Source organism: Scyliorhinus canicula, chromosome 18 (assembly GCF_902713615.1).
Source record: "Scyliorhinus canicula chromosome 18, sScyCan1.1, whole genome shotgun sequence".
Classification (NCBI taxonomy): Eukaryota; Metazoa; Chordata; class Chondrichthyes; order Carcharhiniformes; family Scyliorhinidae; genus Scyliorhinus; species Scyliorhinus canicula.
This window is the reverse complement of record NC_052163.1, coordinates 439484-459698: the sequence shown is the minus strand read 5'-3', so window position 1 is coordinate 459698 and position 20215 is coordinate 439484. Positions and strand designations below refer to the sequence as shown.

The window sequence follows — 20215 nt, the reverse complement described above, 5'->3', positions numbered from 1 at the left end:
TCCAGAGGAGGTTCACAAGAATGATCCCTGGAATGAAGAACTTGTCGAATGAGGAACGCTTGAGGTCTCTGGGTCTGTACTCTTTGAGTTTAGATGTATGAGAGAGGATCTTATTGAAACTTACAAGATACTGCGAGGCCTGGATAGAGTGGACGTGGAGACCATATATTTCCACTTGTAGGAAAAACTGGAACCAGAGGGCACCATCTCAGATGAAAGGGATGAAAGATCCTTTAAAACAGAGATGAGGAGGAATTTCTTCAGCCAGAGGGTGGTGAATCTATGGAACTCTTTCCCGCAGAAGGCTGTGGAGGCCAATTCACTGAGTGTCTTTAAGACAGAGATAGATAGGTTCCTGATTAATAAGGGGGATCAGGGGTTATGGGGAGAAGGCAGGAGAATGGGGATGAGAAAATATCAGCCATGTGTTCTGGGAGAGGTGTTTTCAGAACCCCAAAATGTATTATGGAGTTCAACCAACCCCCACCTTTAATGGATTGTTGCTTTTGAAGCACACGGCTTGTTCCCCAGGTGTGGTATTACAATTATGGACATGTGGCTTTTAAAACAAAACAATGTTTATTCCATGAACTCAAATTAACCTTTTAAATAAACATTGGATCTCTTAACACCCCTTACTTCAAAGATAACCCCGAAAATAATACAACACTACCCAATCCTGCAAACTGTTCCTTTACACATCCAAAAGACTTAACAAATCCTTCAAACCAGAAGCACATTAGATTTATATTCAATACTGAGACCTTTTTACAATTCCGATTTCATCAAAGGATTAAGAGATAGTCCTTCCTGGCAGAGATCACCAGCAATGCAACTCACAGCCACACTAAAGCTTTTTTCAAACTGAAACTAAAACTCCCAACAAACAGAAGTGAGCTCAGCTCCCCCTGTGACATCACTTCAGTAATATGATCAGCCCTCGTTTCTTAAAGGTACATTTCTTAAACTTCCAATTCTTAAAAGCACTCTCACATGACACCTCCCCACAAGAACCCATCAACTTCAAGATGGTTTCATTTTTCACTTTTGCACCATCCACTAAGAAATGCACACAGTAAATATACGTTTTTGTTGAAAACAAAAACACACGCAAACAGGCATAATAATATTGCCCATCTTTCCCGTTCTCCTTCCTCCAACCGAAAACCTTCTCGATTAACAGTCTCTTTGAACAAGAAAGTCTCTGCACGATCCATCCATTCCTCTACTCCTCGGCATTTCTCATTAGAATCAGATACTTCAGTTCAATCTGATCACAGAGCCCCTTGCAATCCTCCAATACGGGAGCATCAGTTATCACAGCTTTCAGGCAGTCACTTGCCTGTTGAAAGTCCGCTGTCCATTGAAACGTTTCTTCAGCAATTCCATCAGTGGGGTAACTACGAGACAAATCTTTTGCACAAAGGTTCGATCAAATCCACTCATGCTAAGAAATCGCATTATTTCCCTTCGTCATTAGGGTATCAGAAACTCCTCAAGGAAAGTGATTCGGGCTTCTCCAAATTCACTTTCGGCTAGGTTCATCACCAAACCTGCCTCCTGAAGTCGATCGAAGAACTCCATACGATGTTTGAAATGTTCTTTCCACGTCTGGAAGTTGGAAATAAAAGCAGATTGTCCCACTTGCTCAATGCAATCCTTCAAATGTGGGATAGGGTAAGAGTCCGTTCTTGTAACTGCATTCACATTTCGATAGTCCACACACAACCGTTGGGTACCGTCTGGTTTAGGTACCATCACTATGGGTGAGCTCCATTGCCTGCAACCCACTTCAATGATTCCATTTTTAAGCATACTGTCAATCTCTCTGTTAACCTGTGCCAATTTTAAAGGGTTAAGTCTATATGGATGTTGTTTGATCGGAACAGCATTTCCCACATCTACATCATGTATAGCCATTTTAGTACCTCCCAATTTATCTCTACAAACTTGCCCATGTGATGTCAATAACTCCTTCAGGTCAGTTCGTTTTCCCTCTGGAAGGTAACTTAACAATTCATCCCAATTTTTAAGAACATCCTCATTTTCCAATTTGATTTGAGGTATGTCAAATTCACAGTCATCTAGATTTGGTTCATCATTTTGAGTTAGAATCATTAAAACCTCCTTTTTTTCTCCTTCCCTTTCAAAGTACCTTTTAAGCATATTCACATGACACACTCGGTGAGTCTTCCTTCTATCTGGTGTTTTTACCACATAATTCACCTCACTTAATATTCTTTCAATCTGATACGGTCCACAAAACCTAGCTTTTAAAGGTTCACCTACCACTGGTAACAACACTAAAACTTTATCTCCACTTGCAAAACTATGAATTGTGGATTTCTTGTCCGCTATCCGTTTCATCACATTTTGTGCACCTTTCAAATGTTGTCAATGTTGTTCATTGAAGCCTACTCGTGACAATAAACGATTTTCATTTTTTCATTTCTAGCCAATTCACCTGCTCTATTTATTCGTTCCCTAAAATTTGACACGTAATCCAATAGTGTAATTTCCGCTTTCTCACCCAACAATTTTTCTTTGATCAATTTAAGTGGTCCTCTTACCTCATGACCAAAAATTAGTTCAAAAGGACTAAATTTGGTTGACTCATTAGGTGCATCCCTAATTGCAAACAGTACGAATGGAATTCCTTTATCCCAATCCTCTGGATAATCTTGACAATAAGCCCCCAACATTGTCTTTAATGTCTGATGCCACCTTTCTTTTTTTTTTAAACAGACAATTTTATTGAGGTATTTTTGGCATTGTAAACAGTAACAATATACATTAGTGTGCAGATACCAATTACAAAAACATAGTGCAAATAACAGTACCACTCTCGCAGATAGACCCGCCTATTCTTCCCCCCTACTCTACACTATTCCCCGCCGCTGACGATTAGTTCCCCGTGAAGAAGTTGATGAATGGTTGCCACCTCCGGGCAAACCCCGATAGTGATCATCGTAAGGCGAACTTGATTTTTTCCAAGCCGAGAAAGCTTGCCATGTCCGACAGCCATACTTCGGTCCTTGGGGGCTTTGAGTCCCTCCAGGCCAACAGTATTCGTCGCCGGGCTATCAGGGAAGCAAAGGCCACAACGTCAGCCTCTATCCCCTCCTGGACTCCCGGGTCTTCCGACACCCCATAAATCACCACCTCTGGACTCATCGCCACCCTTGTTTTCAGTACCTGGGATATGACGTCCGCAAATCCCTACCAGTATCCCCTGAGTTTTGGACACGCCCAGAACATGTGGACATGGTTCGCTGGTCCTCCCCCACATCTAGCACACTTGTCCTCCAGCCCAAAGAATGTGCTCATCCGGGCCACCGTCATGTGGGCTCGGTGAACCACCTTGAACTGAATCAGACCGAGCCTGGCACATGTTGCGGTTGCATTTACCCTCCTCAGAGCGTCTGCCCATACGCCTCCCTCCAACTCCCCACCAAGCTCCTCCTCCCACTTAAGTTTCAGTTCCTCGGTCCCTGTGTCCTACTGATGCCACCTTTCTAACACTCCCTGTGATTCTGGATGGTACACAGTTGATTTAATTTGTTTTATTCCTAAACTATCCATAACTTCTTTGAATAACTTTGAGGTAAAATTTGATCCTTGATCCGATTGTATTTCTGTGGGTAGTCCATATCTAGTAAAGAATTTAAGTAACTCCTCCACAATCTTTTTAGCTGTAATATTAAGTACTGGAATGGCCTCTGGAAACCGAGTAGACACATCCATTATAATCAAAAGATATTGATTCCCACTTTTTGTTTTAGGAAGCTGTCCTGCACAATCAATTAGGACCCTCGTAAAAGGTTCCTCAAATGATGGAATGGGTATTAAGGGCGCTGGTTTTATCACTGCTTGAGGTTTCCCTATCACTTGACATGATTGACAAAATTTAACTACATCTTTATGCAGTCCAGGCCAATAAAAATGTTTCTGGATTTTAGCTTGAATTTTCCTTATTCCCAAATGACCTCCCACTGGTACCTCATGTGCAACTCGCAACATCTCCTTTCTGTACCCTACCAGCAATACCACTTGATGAACTTCTGCCCACTTTTTATCCGCCTGCATATCCGCCTCCATTTTCTCATCAAGACATCACTTTTACGGTAACAACACTCTGGTATACTCTCAGATTCCTCTTCCGTATATGCTTTCTGATACATCCGTTTTATTTCTACATCTTTCTGTTATAACTCCGCCAATTTTCCTGAACTAAAAATATCCGCCTCATCCTCCACCTGTTCTTGTTATTTTTCAACCATTTGATCAAAAATCGTTTCTGATAATTGCACTTCCACTTCATCTTCACTCTTTGATTTCTCCTCTTGTCTTAACCTGTGACTTTGCGACCTTGTTACTCCACAATCCGGAAAAATCCCAGGATATTCGTCCTTCAACACTTCAGTTGTCTGATTTTCCACTGGCTTATCAACCACAGTATGCATCACTCCCACCTGCGATCCAGCCATATCATTACACAAGATAAACTGTATTCCTGGACAAGATAGTTTCTCTATTACTCCTCCTACTACTTCACCACTCTTCACTGGACTGTCCAACCTTACCTTATATAATGGAACACTATTCCTCTCACCCTGAATTCCACATATTACCACCTTTTCTGGCAACATTCTTCCCAAACTACATAATTCCTCATCTCTTACCATTAAAGATTGAGTAGCCCCTGTATCTCTTAAAATTGTGACTTCTTTACCTGCTCCTCCTGATACACATGAGTAAACCTTACCCACACAAGTAAATTCTTTAAAGACATCTGGCACCTTCTTAACAATTACTTCTTGAACAGGCTGTACAATTGTTTGCACCTCCTTCGTTTCCCTTGGGCTTTCCATTACCACTCTAACAATCCCACTGTCTTATCCTGTTTGACCACATCAGCCTTCCCAGTGCTTTTCTTCAACCACCAACACTGTGACTTTACATGGCTGAGTTTATTACAGTGAAAACATTTGAAACTTTTTATTTCTTTTCCACCCCCCTGGATTTCTTTTTTAATCTGAGGTACACTCTCTTTATTATCTCCCATAAGATCACCTTCACCTTTACCATTTGAGTATTTCTCATGTCCCCAGTTTCTATCCCTCACCGGCTGAAACTGATGTCGGAAACCAAGCTTTGATTTATGAACTAATTCATAATCATCTGCCATTTCTGCTGCTAATCTCACAGTTTTAACCCTCTGTTCTTCCACATGAGTTCTCACTACATCAGGAATTGAATTTTTAAACTCCTCCAAAAGTATAATTTCTCTGAGAGCTTCATACGTTTGGTCTATTTTCAAAGCCCTTATCCACCTATCAAAATTACTCTGTTTGAGCCTTTCAAACTCCATGTATGTTTGACCAAATTCTTTCCTTAAATTTCTGACCCTTTGTCTGTAAGCTTCAGGCACTAGCTCATCTGCATTTAAGATGGATTTCTTCACCTCCTCATACGTTCCAGATACCTCCTCTGGTAGTGATGCAAACACTTCACTAGCCCTACCTACCAGCTTTGTTTGAATCAGTAATACCCACATGTCCTGTGGCCATTTCATTTGTTTAGCTACCTTCTCAACTGAAATGAAAAAGGCTTCCACTTCCTTCTCGCCAAACTTTGGCAATGTTTGGACATATTTACATAGATCCCCACCACGCCCTTGACTATGACACTCTTTCTCACTATCCTCATCACTATCATCCAACTGTACGTTTCCCTTTACATCTGCCAATTTTGACTGACTTTCTTGTTTCATGGCCATTTTCTGAAGTTAAAACTCTCTCTCTTTATCTTTTTCCCTGATCTGTATCTCCCTGGAAGAAAATAGACTTATCAGTGATAGGCAACATGGTTTTGTGCAGGGAAGGTCATGTCTTACAAACCTAATATAATTCTTTGAGGAAGTGACAAAGTTAATTGATGTGGGAAGGGCTGTAGATGTCATATACATGGACTTCAGTAAGGCGTTTGATAAAGTTTCCCATGGCAGGTTGATGGAAAAAGTGAAGTTGTATGGGGTTCAGGGTGTACTAGCTAGATGGATAAAGAACTGGCTGGGTAACAGGAGACAGAAAGTAGTGGTGGAAGGGAGTGTCTCAAAATGGAGAAGGGTGACTAGTGGTGTTCCACAGGGATCCGTGCTCGGACCACTGTTGTTTGTGATATACATAAATGACCTGGAGGAAGGTATAGGGGGTCTGATTAGCAAGTTTGCAGATGATACTAAGATTGGTGGAGTTGCAGATAACGAGGAGGACTGTCAGAGAATACAGCAAAATATAGATAGATTGGAGAGTTGGGCAGAGAAATGGCAGATAGAGTTCAATCTAGGCAAATGCGAGGTGATGCATTTTGGAAGATCAAATTAAAGAGCGGACTATATGGTCAATGGAAGAGTCCCGGGGAAAATTGATGTACAGAGAGATCTGGGAGTTCAGGTCCATTGTACCCTGAAGGTGGCAACGCAGGTTGATAGAGTGGTCAAGAAGGCATACAGCATGCTTGCCTTCATCGGACGGGGTATTGAGTACAAGAGTCGGCAGGTCATGTTACAGTTGTATAGGACTTTGGTTAGGCCACATTTGGAATACTGCGTGCAGTTCTGGTCGCCACATTCCCAGAAGGAGTTGGATGCTTTAGAGAGGGTGCAGAGGAGGTTCACCAGGATGTTGCCTGGTATGGAGGGTGCTAGCTATGAAGAAAGGTTGAGTAGATTAGGATTGTTTTCATTGGAAATACGGAGGTTGAGGGGGGACCTGATTGAGGTCTACAAAATTATGAGAGGTATGGACAGGGTGGACAGCAACAAGCTTTTTCCAAGATTGGGGGCGTCAATTACAAGGGGTCACGATTTCAAGGTGAGAGGGGGAAAGTTTAAGGGAGATGTGCGTGGAACGTTTTTTACGCAGAGGGTGGTGGGTGCCTGGAACACGATAGCATCATTTAAGATGCATCTGGACAGATATATGAACAGGCGGGGAACAGAAAGAAGTAGACCTTGGAAAATAGGAGACAGGTTTAGATAAAGGATCTGGATCGGCGCAGGCTGGGAGGGCCGAAGGGCCTGTTCCTGTGCTGTCATTTTCTTTGTTCTTTGTTCTTTCTCTTTCTTTTTGTTCTGCTAGGGTTATTCTTTCTTTTCTCCTTTCTCCTCTCTCTCTTTCTTTTTCCTCTCTCTCTCTTTCGTATTCAAGTCGCTTTAATTCTTTCTCATGTTCCATTTGTTTAATTTGCAACTGAATTTTTGCAATTTCCAATGAGTCAAACTCTATCTCAGACAACTTTAAATGCTTAGCCACCGCCATAATTACCTTATCTTTTCGCATTTTGTCAGGGAATGTTAACTGCAATGTTTTTGCCAAAGCTAACAGTCTGCTTTTAGTCTCTGTCCGTAAGGTACTGCGTGTGACATTCTCCACCCCAAAAACTTCTGAGCCTCTGAAAGAGCCATTGTCCACAACACACTTAAACTAAAATACCACACCGGAAAAGCAACAATCCTTCACTGTCTTTAAGTTCACAAAAACCAATCCAATAGATAGACTTTTATCCCCCTCGAGCCCCCAATTGTTATGGGAGAGGCGTTTGCAGAACCCCAAAATGTATCATGGAGTTCAACCAACCCCCACCTTTAATGGATTGTTGCTTTTGAAGCACACGGCTTGTTCCCCGGGTGTAGTATTACAATTATGGACACGTGGCTTTTAAAACAAAACAATGTTTATTCCATGAACTCAAATTAACCCTTTAAATAAACATTGGATCTCTTAACATCCCTTACTTCAAAGATAACCCCGAAAATAATACAACACTACCCAATCCTGCAAACTGTTCCTTTACACATCCAAAAGACTTAACAAATCCTTCAAACAGAAGCACATGAGATTTATATTCAATACTGAGACCTTTTTACAATTCCGATTTCACCAAAGGATTATGAGATGGTCCTTCATGGCAGAGATCACCAGCAATGCAGCTCACAGCCACACCCAAGCTTTCTTCAAACTGAAACTAAAACTCCCAAAAAGCAGAAGTGAGCTCAGCTCCCCCCCGTGACATCACTTCAGTAATATGATCAGCTTCATTTCTTCAAGGTACATTTCTTAAACATCCAATTCTTAAAGGCACTCTCACATGCCACATGATTGAATGGCGGAGCAGACCCACTGGGTCGAGGAGCCTCATTCTGCTCCTATGTCTTATGGTTTTATGGTGTCCACTGCAGGGTTTTTGTCAGGGTTTACTTCGAGTCTTCAACTCTCCCAAAGATTCCTTCCACAAGGTAATGGAGCTACTTGCTCATTGGTGGGAGTTTGGTTGATGAGTGGCAGGGTGGATCCACATGTCAGTGGGTCTGCATACTTCCCCATCTGAGATCCAAACTAGCTCCAGGCTCCTCTGAAACATCCCCCTGCGGCTGCAATGGACCCAGTTTCCATGTCCCCACAAGGGGAGACGGTGGTATTGTGGTTGGAATAGTATCCCAGAGACCCAGGGTAAAGCTCTGGGAACCCGACTTCCAATCCCACCAGGGGAAATGATGAAATCTGTATTCAATAAAAAATCTGGAATGAAAAGTCTGATGACAATCATGAAACCATTGGGGATTGTCAGAAAAATTCATCTGGTTCATTGATGTGCTTTGGGGAAGGAAATCTGCCGTCCTTACCCGGTCTGGCCTACATGTGACTCAGAAAATGACCTGCCGTTAAACTACTCAGTCCAATGGCAATTCGAGATGGTCAATAATTGTCGGCGCAGCCCAGTGACGTCCCCATCCCTGAGTGAATTACACAAAAAGTAGGGGAATGGGGAGATTGTTTTCCAACAGAGCCACACTTGGCTGTTTCTGTGCATTGCTGACAGGTTGAGAAGTAAACTGTAAAAAGGGAAACTTGCAAACTCTCTTCACCCACACACTAGACACTGAACACAGGGATAAAAATAGGTTAAGCGAGTCGGCAAGAAATTGGCAGATGGAGTATAATGTGGGAAAATGTAAGGTTGCCCACTTTGGCAATAATAGGAAAGCAGAATATTATTTAAATGAAGAGACTGCAGAATGCTACAGTGCAGAGGGACCTGGGTGCCCTTGTACATGAATCACAAAACAACATGAAGCTACAGCAGGAATTCAGAAGATAAAAGGCCCTTGTCACAAGGGAGTTGGCGAGACCACACCTCGGGTAATGGTGCAGGTTGGCGAGACCACACTCGGGTAATGGTGCAGGTTGGCGAGACCACACCTCGGGTATTGGTGCAGGTTGGCGAGACCACACTTTGGGTAATGGTGCAGGTTGGTCTCCCTACTTTAGGGGTGATTATATTTGCATTGGAGGAAGTTAAGAGAACATTCATTAGGCTGGTCCCTGGGATGAGGGACTACTGAGGAAGTGTCTGTACTCACTGGAGTTTAGAAGAAAGAGAGGTGATCTTATGAAAATGTATAAGATTCTGAGAGGGCTTGACAAGGTGGATGCCGGGAAGAGGGGAGAGCAGTGCCGTAGAGAATTGTCATTGGACTAGTAATTCAGAAACTCAGAGTAATGCTCCGTGGACCCAGGTTCAAATATCACCAGGGCAGACGGTGAAATTTGTATTCAATAAAAACCTGGAATTAAAAGTCTAATGATGACCATGAAACCATTGTCAATTGTTGTAAAAATCTACCTGGCTCCCTAATGGCCTTTAGGGAAGGAAATCTGCTGTCCTGACCCGGTCTGGCCTACATGTGACTCCAGACCCACAGCAATGTGGTTGACTCTTAAATGCCCCTCAGTGATGGGCAATAAATGCTGACCCGCGATGCCCACAACCCATGGACAAATAAAAAAGATGTTTGCTCTTGTGGGGGAATTTCGGGCGACCCATTTTAGAATAAGGGGTTTGGAATTTAAGATTGAGATGAGGAGGGAATGTCTTCTCTTCCCAGAGAGCGGTGGGAACTCCGGCTCGGAATTCTCATCCCAGAGAGCGGTGGGAACTCCAGCTCGGAATTCTCTTCCCAGAGAGCGGTGGGAACTCCGGCTCGGAATTCTCTTCCCAGAGAGCGGTGGGAACTCCGGCTCGGAATTCTCTTCCCAGAGAGCGGTGGGAACTCCGGCTCGGAATTCTCTTCCCAGAGAGCGGTGGGAGCTCCGGCTCGGAATTCTCTTCCCAGAGAGCGGTGGGAGCTCCGGCTCGGAATTCTCTTCCCAGAGAGCGGTGGGAACTCCGGCTCGGAATTCTCTTCCCAGAGAGCGGTGGGAACTCCGATTCGGAATTCTCTTCCCAGAGAGCAGTGGGAACTCCAGCTCGGAAATCTCTTCCCAGAGAGCGGTGGGAACTCCGGCTCGGAATTCTCTTCCCAGAGAGCGGTGGGAACTCCGGCTCGGAATTCTCTTCCCAGAGAGCGGTGGGAACTCCGGCTCGGAATTCTCTTCCCAGAGAGCGGTGGGATCTCCGGCTCGGAATTCTCTTCCCAGAGAGCGGTGGGAACTCCGGCTCGGAATTCTCTTCCCAGAGAGCGGTGGGAACTCCGGCTCGGAATTCTCTTCCCAGAGAGCGGTGGGAACTCCAGCTCAGAATTCTCTTCCCAGAGAACGGTGGGAACTCCGGCTCGGAATTCTCTTCCCAGAGAGCGGTGGGATCTCCAGATGGTTGGAGATCAGACATTCTTTTGAAGTTGCTACACGGCCCCTCGGAGGTCCCATTGCACCTGACTTGGTGGAAATGACCGAGGAAATTTGAACTTCCAAATGGCAATAAGTCTGAGTTAGAGTTGAAGCTTCGGACAGTTCCATCTTTTTTACTTGGGCACTTATCAAAGAAATTACACTATCACATTGACCCCTACCCCCCAGCGTCTGAAGACCTCAACTGCCGCCCGCTACCCCCGTATCCAACCTAACTAGACCCCATCAACCAACTCGTCCTGAGTCAACCTAATAATAATAATCTTTATTGTCACAAGTAGGCTCACATTAACGCCGCAATGAAGTTACTGTGAAAAGCCGCTAGTCACCACACCCGTGAATGGTCAGCAGCCATGTCAATGACACACGTGAATAGTCAGCAGCCATGTCAATGACACACGTGAATGGTCAGCAGCCATGTCAGTGACACACGTTAATGGTCAGCAGCCATGTCAGTGACACACGTTAATGGTCAGCAGCCATGTCAGTGACACACGTTAATGGTCAGCAGCCATGTCAATGACACACGTGAATAGTCAGCAGCCATGTCAGTGACACACGTGAATGGTCAGCAGCCATGTCAATGACACACGTGAATAGTCAGCAGCCATGTCAGTGACACACGTGAATGGTCAGCAGCCATGTCAATGACACACGTGAATAGTCAGCAGCCATGTCAATGACACACGTGAATAGTCAGCAGCCATGTCAGTGACACACGTGAATAGTCAGGTGAGTGGGTGAGTATTGTAAGGATTTGGCATAAGATGGAGAACAATGTTTTGCTGTAGGATAGTCTCTCTGCATTGTTCACTTTCTCAACTCCTGCTGCTGTTTCTCTATAAATAGTTAAATAAACCATTCTTAAACAAAACATTTCAGATATCCACATAATGGTAGAATAATCTTTCCAATTGCCCTGTAAAACGGAACTGGAATCATGTTCAAACATAAGACATAATCTTCACTTACCTGAACACCATGCTGATCCGCCCGTCCACTCTCTGAGATTGCAATTGATTTTATGGGGATTAAAAAGAAATAAACAATTACACAGAGTTAGAGTGATGTAGCAGACAGTCACTGGCAAAGTCTAATGAGTGTGTCATATTGGGTAGTCTTAAGCAGTCCGTGTCCAAATGCAGCAAGACCTGGGCAATATCCAGGCTTGGGCTGACAAGTGGCAAGTTACATTCGTGCCACACAAGTGCCAGGCAATGGCCAAGAGAGGGTCTAACCATCTCCCCATGACATTCAATGGCATTACCATTTCTGAATCCCCCACTATCAACATCCTGGGGGTTACCATTGATCAGAAGCTGAACTGGACCCAGCCACATTAATACTGTGGCTACCAGGGCAGGTCAAAGGCTAGGAATCCTACAGCAAGTAACTCACCCCCTGCCCCCCCAAAGCTTGTCCATCATCTACAAGGCACAAGTCAGGAGTGTGATGGAATACTCTCCACTTGCCTGGATGAGCGCAGCTCCAACAACACTCAAGAATCTCAACACTATCCGGGACAAAGCAGCCCCGCTTGATTGCTCCTCCTTCCACAAACATTCAAACCCTCCTCCACCGATGAACAGTGGCAACCGTGTGTGCCATCTCCAAGATGCACTGCAATAACTTGCCAAGGTTCCTTAGGTAGCACCTTTCATATCCACGACCACTACCATCTAGAAGGAGCAGCAGATTCCTGGGAACCCCACCACCTGAAGGTTCCCCTCTAAGGTCACTCACTACCCTGACTTGGAAATATATCGGCCGTTCCTTCACTGTCGCTGGGGCAACATTCTGGAACACCCTCCCTAACAGCACATGTGGGTGTCCCTACGCCTCATGGACTGCAGCGGTTCGAGAAGGCAGCTCACCACCACCGTCTGAAGGGCAACTAGGGATGGGCAATAAATGATGGACTAACCAGCTACGCCAAAATCCCGTAAATTAATTTTTAAAAGACAAATTTACATAGATATATGACATGGCCAATATCAAAATATGACTGGGTGTGAAGAGGAAGAACATGGGTAAAATAAGTTAGAGATGAGTTGAACTATTCTTAAACATCTCAAACTCCTCACGTAGGGAATGTTTAAATGAGTGGAAATTATGTACTTTACATTTTTATCTTTCTGTCATTAGGAGGTGGCCATGTGACACTGGAATTTGTTTCCACTGGGATAAGATACATTTTTCTATGTCTTGGAGAATGGACAATCCTCATTCATCATTGTGTAAATGTTAAATGTTGTGAACTTTCCAACTTGTCTCTTGTGATGTGGTTGATGATTGTTGGGTCCAACAGCAAGAATGTAACTCGAGCTCCACTCCTGACTCTCCCAACATTGGCAAATTGGTAAGATTAGACAGAGAGAGGACTTCAACCTTATATAGTGCAACATCCAGGAGAAAGGGGGCTGGATTCTCCGCACCCCGACGTTGAAATCGTGTCCGGCTGCGGGGCGGAGAATCCAATTCCACACATGGTATTGGAACCGGAAGCGGTTCTCCGATTCTCCGTGCCCCGAAAGGCGGCGTACTCGGACCACGTATCCCTACCGCCAGCCATTGGTGGAGGTCTGCCTCGACATTCTCCGCCCCTGACCCGCCAAATTCCCGATGGCGTGGATCAAACAGGGTCCTGCCGGTCAGGATACTGGCATGGCGGCTGTGGACTCAGTCCGCGGCTGCCCTGGTCAGGGGCGGGGGGGGGGCCTCATACGGGACCGGGATATTTTTGGTCAGGCAGTCAGGGACGGGCGCGCTGCCGATTAGGGGCACTATTAGGAGGTTCAGCTCCGTGGTCTGAGTCCACCATGGAGCACAGTGCGGCCGCTGGAGACCGTATCTCTGTCAGCTGGTCCGCGCAGGCTCCGAGTGCACGACCAGGGATCCCATCCGGACCCGTCGCCTTCCGAGGTTTCACTTTCAGGAAGACCAATCGGACTTCAGAAGCTGTGATGGTGGGCATGGGTTAGGCTCTGGTCCGGGATCCTAACCAAAGTTGGGGTCTGGTCCGATTTTCTAACAAAACATTGTGACCTGCTCTCAAACTCACCTAAATCTGATAAGGCTTTTTCTAGGGCAGATACTCGTTGAACTAAAGCAGGTTGGCTGTTGGCCATGTGCCGGATGTGTTGTAGAACGAGTATAACCTCTGGATGAAGCTGAGCTTCAGCATCAGTGACCAGAAATGAGGTGAGGTCCGGCATTTCAACTTCAGATTTTCCAAAAGGCTTGTATTTTAGAATTGGATGTGCTTCCTCTGAAAATGTGACTGCAGCAGGAACGGGCTCCTTTTCCTTGGGGAGCGTTTCGCTGGCCTCCTCTTGGGGAACTCCTGAAACTTTCGCTTCGGAACCTGGTGCCTGGACAATATTGGCAGAACTTTCAATCCACGGAGAAAACTGTTCAAAATTAAAAGAACAAAAATCTTTCAAAAATGAGCCATCTTTAATCAGCAGAGAGAACTTTAAAAAACAATTTGAAATATTGTTTTACATCATCATCAGTCGAATCCAGGAGTGTTTTCTGTAGAGTCTTCCAGCTGACAAACTGCTGAGATCTTTCAGTATCATTCTGAAGACACATAGAGTAATTGTTCAGTTATATACTTGTGACAGTCAATATCCATTCTTTCTACTGTTGCCATTTTATCTTAACTAAAAATTTGAACACATTCTAAATGATCTTCAGTCATCTGCATCTCATTAATTACCATGAATTGTACAGGTGAATTTTGCTGGAATGACGGATGGGGCAGAGTCAATTAGCAAATCGTGGCTCAGCTCAGATCTTCAAATCTCCAGATGGTTGGAGATCAGACATTCTTTTGAAGTTGCTACACGGCCCCTCGGAGGTCCCATTGCACCTGACTTGGTGGAAATGACCGAGGAAATTTGAACTTCCAAATGGCAATAAGTCTGAGTTAGAGTTGAAACTTCGGACAGTTCCATCTATTTTACTTGGGCACTTATCAAAGAAATTACACTATCACATTGACCCCTACCCCCCAGCGTCTGAAGACCTCAACTGCTGCCCGCTACCCCCGTATCCAACCTAACTAGGCCCCATCAACCAACTCGTCCTGAGTCAACATAATAATAATAATCTTTATTGTCACAAGTAGGCTCACATTAACGCCGCAATGAAGTTAGTGTGAATAGCCGCTAGTCACCACACTCGGGCGTCTGTTCGGGTCACAGAGGGAGAATTCAGAATGTCCAAATTACCTAATCTGCACGTCTTTCGGGACTTGTGGGAGGAAACCGGAGCACCCGGAGGAAACCCACGCAGACACGGGGAGAACGTGCAGACTCCGCACAGACAGTGACCCAAGCTGGGACCTTGGAGCTGTGAAACAACAGTGCTAACCACTGTGCTACCATGCCGCCCTGACAGCACATCCTGACCTGACCCCAGTGCTGGAAATGCCTCTACCCACTCACCCACCTTACGCCCATAGTGACGTAGCCTACCCCTTACCATACCCACCCCACCCCCTTACTCTACCCACCATCTTACCCACCCCATCCCCTTACCTTACCCACCACCTAACCCCTTACCCACCCCACCCTCTTACCCATTCACCAGCCATCTGTAGCTTTTCAGTTGGTGGGAAACTACAAAATAAATTTTGCAAAGTTGCTGGAACGATTCCTTGATATTAACTCTCCTCGTGTCTCCCCCCCAGATTTGCTGAGTGCTCTCCATTTCTCCCCCTCTGTGAAGTTGTACCTGGGCAAGCCTGCCTCCAGCTTTTTACCTCCGTCCGATGTGTGATTTAACGTGTTTCACAGCCACACACGCTCTGAATGTCAAAGGACGACATGCAAGTCACGGTTTGGCACCTCCTGTTTTATTAACTGCTCTCTCAAACTACCTTATTTAATGACCTGTGCACATCGATACCTAGGCCCGTCTGCTCCTGCCCCCCCCCCTTCAGAATTTTACCCCTTTATTTTATATTGTCTATCCATGTTCTTCCAACCAAAATGCATCACCACACAATATTTCACCACATTGAACTTTGTCTGTCACCAATCTGCCCACTCCACCAACTTGCCTCTGTCCTTTCTGCACTGTCCTCCTCACAGTTGCTTCCAGGTTTTGTATCATTCACAAACTTTGAAATTGTGCCTCGCACACCAAAGAGATGCCCAAATATCTCCATCCGGGACGTTGTGTGAATTTATTTGTCTTGTTTATATTCCTGTGAAGCACCTCGGAATGTTTTACAACATGAAAGGTGTTATATAAATACAAATTGGGTGATCCCGTTTTGGTGCTGCAATGGTTCAAGATTAGCAGCTGAAGGCAAATCCAATAATAAGTTCCAAAAGGGAACTGGAACCATTTTTGACGGAGAAAATGTGCAGGACGATGACGAAGCAGCAGTGGAGTATCATTCATTAAATAGCTCCTGCACAGAATCACCATCGATGGGCCAAATGGCCTCCCTTTGTGCTGCTGCATCTGTGTGTCTATATTTGCCTATCATTGACTTCATGAATGTTGTAATGTTCCATCATTAATGTCTGGAAACATCACAAGCTTTCAGTTTACTCTGCTCATTGTGCTGCAATAATACCGAGGGACAGCACGGCTGCACCGTGGTTAGCATTGTTGCTTCACAGCTCCAGGGTCCCAGGTTCGATTCCCGGCTTGGGTCACTGTCTGTGCAGAGTCTGCACGTTTTCCCAGTGTCTGCGTGGGTTTCCTCCGGGTGCTCCGGTTTCCTCCCACAGTCCAAAGATGTACAGGTTAGGTGGATTGGCCATGCTAAATTGCCCTTTGTGTCCAAAGGTTAATTGGGGTTACTGGGTTAAGGAGATGGGGTGGAGGAGGCGTGTGCTTAAGTTCTTTACAAGAGCTGGTGCAGACTCGATGGGCCGAATAGCCTCCTTCTGATTCTATAACATTTTCACTACCTTTAAATGAGCAAAGCTGCTGAAATGCAAGAATTAAAGGAAAGCACATTGGTTGGTATTTATCCAGCCACTCCTAAGTAAATCTGAAAGCAGCATCAATTGTGTCGTAAAAAAAACAAAGAACAACATGAAATGTGAAATAAACTTTCAAGTGTGAATGCTGTCCTCACCAGTAGATCATTTATCAAATTTATATCAGTGGACACCTGGAACACACAAGAGAGAGGTGAATAAACATGTGTCTGTGAAACAGGATTCACTATTGCAATAACACACTGACAAACTATACTCAGCAGGTTTAAACTTTCAATTTGAATTTAATTCTCTTGTTAGAATATATTTTAAGATGTATCTAACACTGCCCATGATACCCGACAACCTAGAGAGCGATGCCTTGTGAATGGGTTCAGTCAGATCAGAGTATATAAGGGGGATAATGTTGGGTGGGATGGGAACTCTCTCAATCTTCAGTTCTGATAAAGGGTGGCGATTGTGCCCATCCTCCTGCTGCAGACGGGTAGATTAGGTGCTGTGCTGCTGCTGTGCACGAGACTGGCATCACCCAGCAACAACTAGCTGGCAACTGAGAGGAATATTACTGCTCGTTAAGCTCATTGAAGCTGAAGGGAGCAGAAGTTCAGGGCGGAATTCTCCGCCAGGCCCGACGCTGTCGTGAAACCCAGAGAGGTTCACAACGGCGTCGGAGGCCGCTCCTGGCCCCCTATTCTCCCCCCGCCGGGGGGCTAGGAGGGCCGTGCCGTGAATCCCGGCCGCCGGGCCTTGTCGCTGGCATCAAGGCTCGGTGCGCCGAGAATGACGTGGCCGACGCGCCTAATGATGTCAGCCGCGCATGCGCGGTTGCCGTCTTCCCCTCCGCTGCCCCGCAAGATGTGGCGGCTTTATCTTGCGGGGTGGCGGAGGGGAAAGAGTGCGTCCCGTTGAGATGCCAGCCCGACGATCGGTGGGCACCGATCGCGGGCCAGTCCCCTCCCGAGCACGGCCATGGTGCTCACTCCCCTCTCCGCCCCCCACAAGCTTCAAACCAGCTTTTGGCGCCATGTTCACGCCGGCAGTGACCAGGTGTGGGTGCCGCCGGTGTGAACCGGTCGGGAACGGCCGGCCGCTCGGCCCATCCGGGTCGGAGAATCGTCACGGCGGACCGCGATTCTCCGAGCGGCGTGTTGCAAAACGCGACACGCCATTTTGGGGGGATGGGAGAATCGCGGGGGGTGCCAGAGCGGCCCTCGCGCGATTCTCCCACCCGGCCTGGGAGCGGAGAATCGCGCCCTCAGTGTTAATAACTGCAGCAACTTACATGGGATGTCTGGCTTCTTGCGAGCATTGGTCAAAGTGACACACGAACAGCTTCAAAAATATCAACAGTTGGAATGGCTCCCATATTCTTCGATAGATCAAAGAACAAAGAAAAGTACAGCACAGGAACAGGCCCTTCGGCCCTCCAAGCCTGTGCCGACCATGCTGCCCATCTAAACTATAATCTTCTACACTTGCTGGGTCCGTATCCCTCTATTCCCATCCTATTCATGATGTGGAGATGCCGGCGTTGGACTGGGGTGAGCACAGTAAGAAGTCTTACAACACCAGGTTAAAGTCCAACAGGTTTGATTCAAACACGAGCTTTCGGAGCGCAGGCTCCTTCTCAGGTGCTCCGAAAGCTAGTGTTTGAATCAAACCTGTTGGACTTTAACCTGGTGTTGTAAGACTTCTTACCATCCTATTCATGTATTTGTCAAGATGTCCCTTAAACATCACTATCGTCCCTGCTCCCACCACCTCCTCCGGCAGCGAGTTCCAGGCACCCACTACCCTCTGTGTAAAAAGCAGCGGAAATTCTGTTGTCAAATGAGGTCTGGGAGATATTACTCTGCTGGACGGTGGTTATAACAGCTGTGGGAGATTTCCACTGACATTGTGTAGGGGAAGAGATGGTGGCTCTCGCTAGGTTACTGATATTTCACTTAGTTTCAGGCGGTATTTTCGTTTGAAAACTCACTTTTCTAACGGAATAAGGTACCTTCAAAGGCGAAATGTCCAGGAAACCCAGTAGAAGTTTTGTTGACTCTCGGGGCTCAGCGATGGAGAAAATGGCGGAGGTAGGACAGCATCTGTGACTCCGGCCACTCCACTAACGGCCAAGATGCTTACTGGCAACTTGGCGAATTTGACAAACACTGGCGGCTGTCCGGGGGACCTCTGCAAATCAGTGGAAGAGGCCATGGCTCCCATTTGTTGGCATTGGGAAACCCTTACGTTGGTCATTTGGGGATGTAAATTACTACAAGGGACACATGGTGAAGGCAGGAGGGCAAAGGGGCAGAGGCTCTGTCGTGCCCTCTCTCTCTCTTCGCGCACCCTCTCTCTCTCTCGCGCCATCTCTCTCTCTCGCGCTCTCTCTCGTGCCCTCTCTCTCTCTCGTCCTCTCTCTCTCGTGTCCTCTCTCTCTCGCGCTCTCTGTCTCGTGCTCTCTCTCTCTCGCGCCCTCTCTCTCTCGCACCCTCTCTCTCTCGCGCCCTCTCTCTCTCGCGTCCTCTCTCTCTCTCGCGTCCTCTCTCTCTCTCGCGTCCTCTCTCTCTCTCGCGTCCTCTCTCTCTCTCTCGTGCCCTCTCTCTCTCTCTCTCGCGCCATCTCTCTCTCGCGCGCTCTGTCTCGTGCTCTCTCTCTCTCGCGCCCTCTCTCTCTCGCGCCCTCTCTCTCTCGCGCCCTCTCTCTCTTGCGCCCTCTCTCTCTCTCGTGTCCTCTCTCTCTCTCGCGTCCTCTCTCTCTCTCGCGCCCTCTCTCTCTCTCGCGTCCTCTCTCTCTCTCACGTCCTCTCTCTCTCTCTCGCCCTCTCTCTCTCTCGCGTCCTCTCTCTCTCTCTCGCGTCCTCTCTCTCTCTCTGCGCCCTCTCTCTCTCTCGCGTCCTCTCACTCTCTGGTGTGCTCTCTCTCCCTCTCTCGCGTCCTCTCTCTCTCTCTCGCGCCCTCTCTCTCTCTCGCGTCCTCTCTCTCTCGCGTCCTCTCTCTCTCTCGCGTTCTCTCTCTCTCTCGCGCCCTCACTCTCTCTTGCACCCTCTCTCTCTGTCTCTCTCATGCTTTCTCACTCGCGCGCTCTCTTTCTCGTGCTCTCTCTCTCTCGCGTCCTCTCTCTCTCTCGCACCCTCTCTCTTTCGCACCCTCTCTCTCGTGCTCTCTCTCGTGCGCTCTCTCTCTCTCGCGCCCTCTCTCTCTCTCTCTCGCGCCCTCTCTCTCTCACGCGCCCTCTCTCTCTCTCTCGCGCGCCCTCTCCCTCTCTCTCGCGCCCTCTCTCTCTCTCTCACGCGCCCTCTCCCTCTCTCTCGCGCCCTCTCTCTCTCTTGCCCTCTCTGTCTCGTGCTCTCTATCTCTCGCGCCCTCTCTCTCTCGCGACCTCTCTCTCTCTCCCGTCCTCTCACTCTCTGGCATACTCTCTCTCTCTCTCTCGTGTCCTCTCTCTCTCTTGCGCCCTCTCTCTCTGTCTGTCATGCTCTCTCTCTCTCACCCTCTCTCTCTCTCTCCCTCCAGCGCCCCTCTCTCTCGCGTGCCTCTCTCTCATCATCGAGCCCCACGCTCTCTC

The 20215-nt window shown here is 46.8% G+C and overlaps 1 protein-coding gene across 1 annotated transcript in view; it reads right to left on the bottom strand.

The window, feature by feature from the left end:
* Positions 1–20215, bottom strand: part of LOC119953525 — a 138687-nt gene that overhangs the window by 62482 nt on the left and 55990 nt on the right. Inside the window, exons 3-6 of the mRNA XM_038777893.1 lie at positions 16795–16830; positions 14196–14273; positions 13753–14101; positions 11664–11695 (exon numbers count right to left, since the gene is read on the bottom strand). Coding sequence (XP_038633821.1) covers positions 11664–11695; positions 13753–14101; positions 14196–14273; positions 16795–16830 — 495 coding nt within the window. The remainder of the gene's footprint in view (positions 1–11663; positions 11696–13752; positions 14102–14195; positions 14274–16794; positions 16831–20215) is intronic.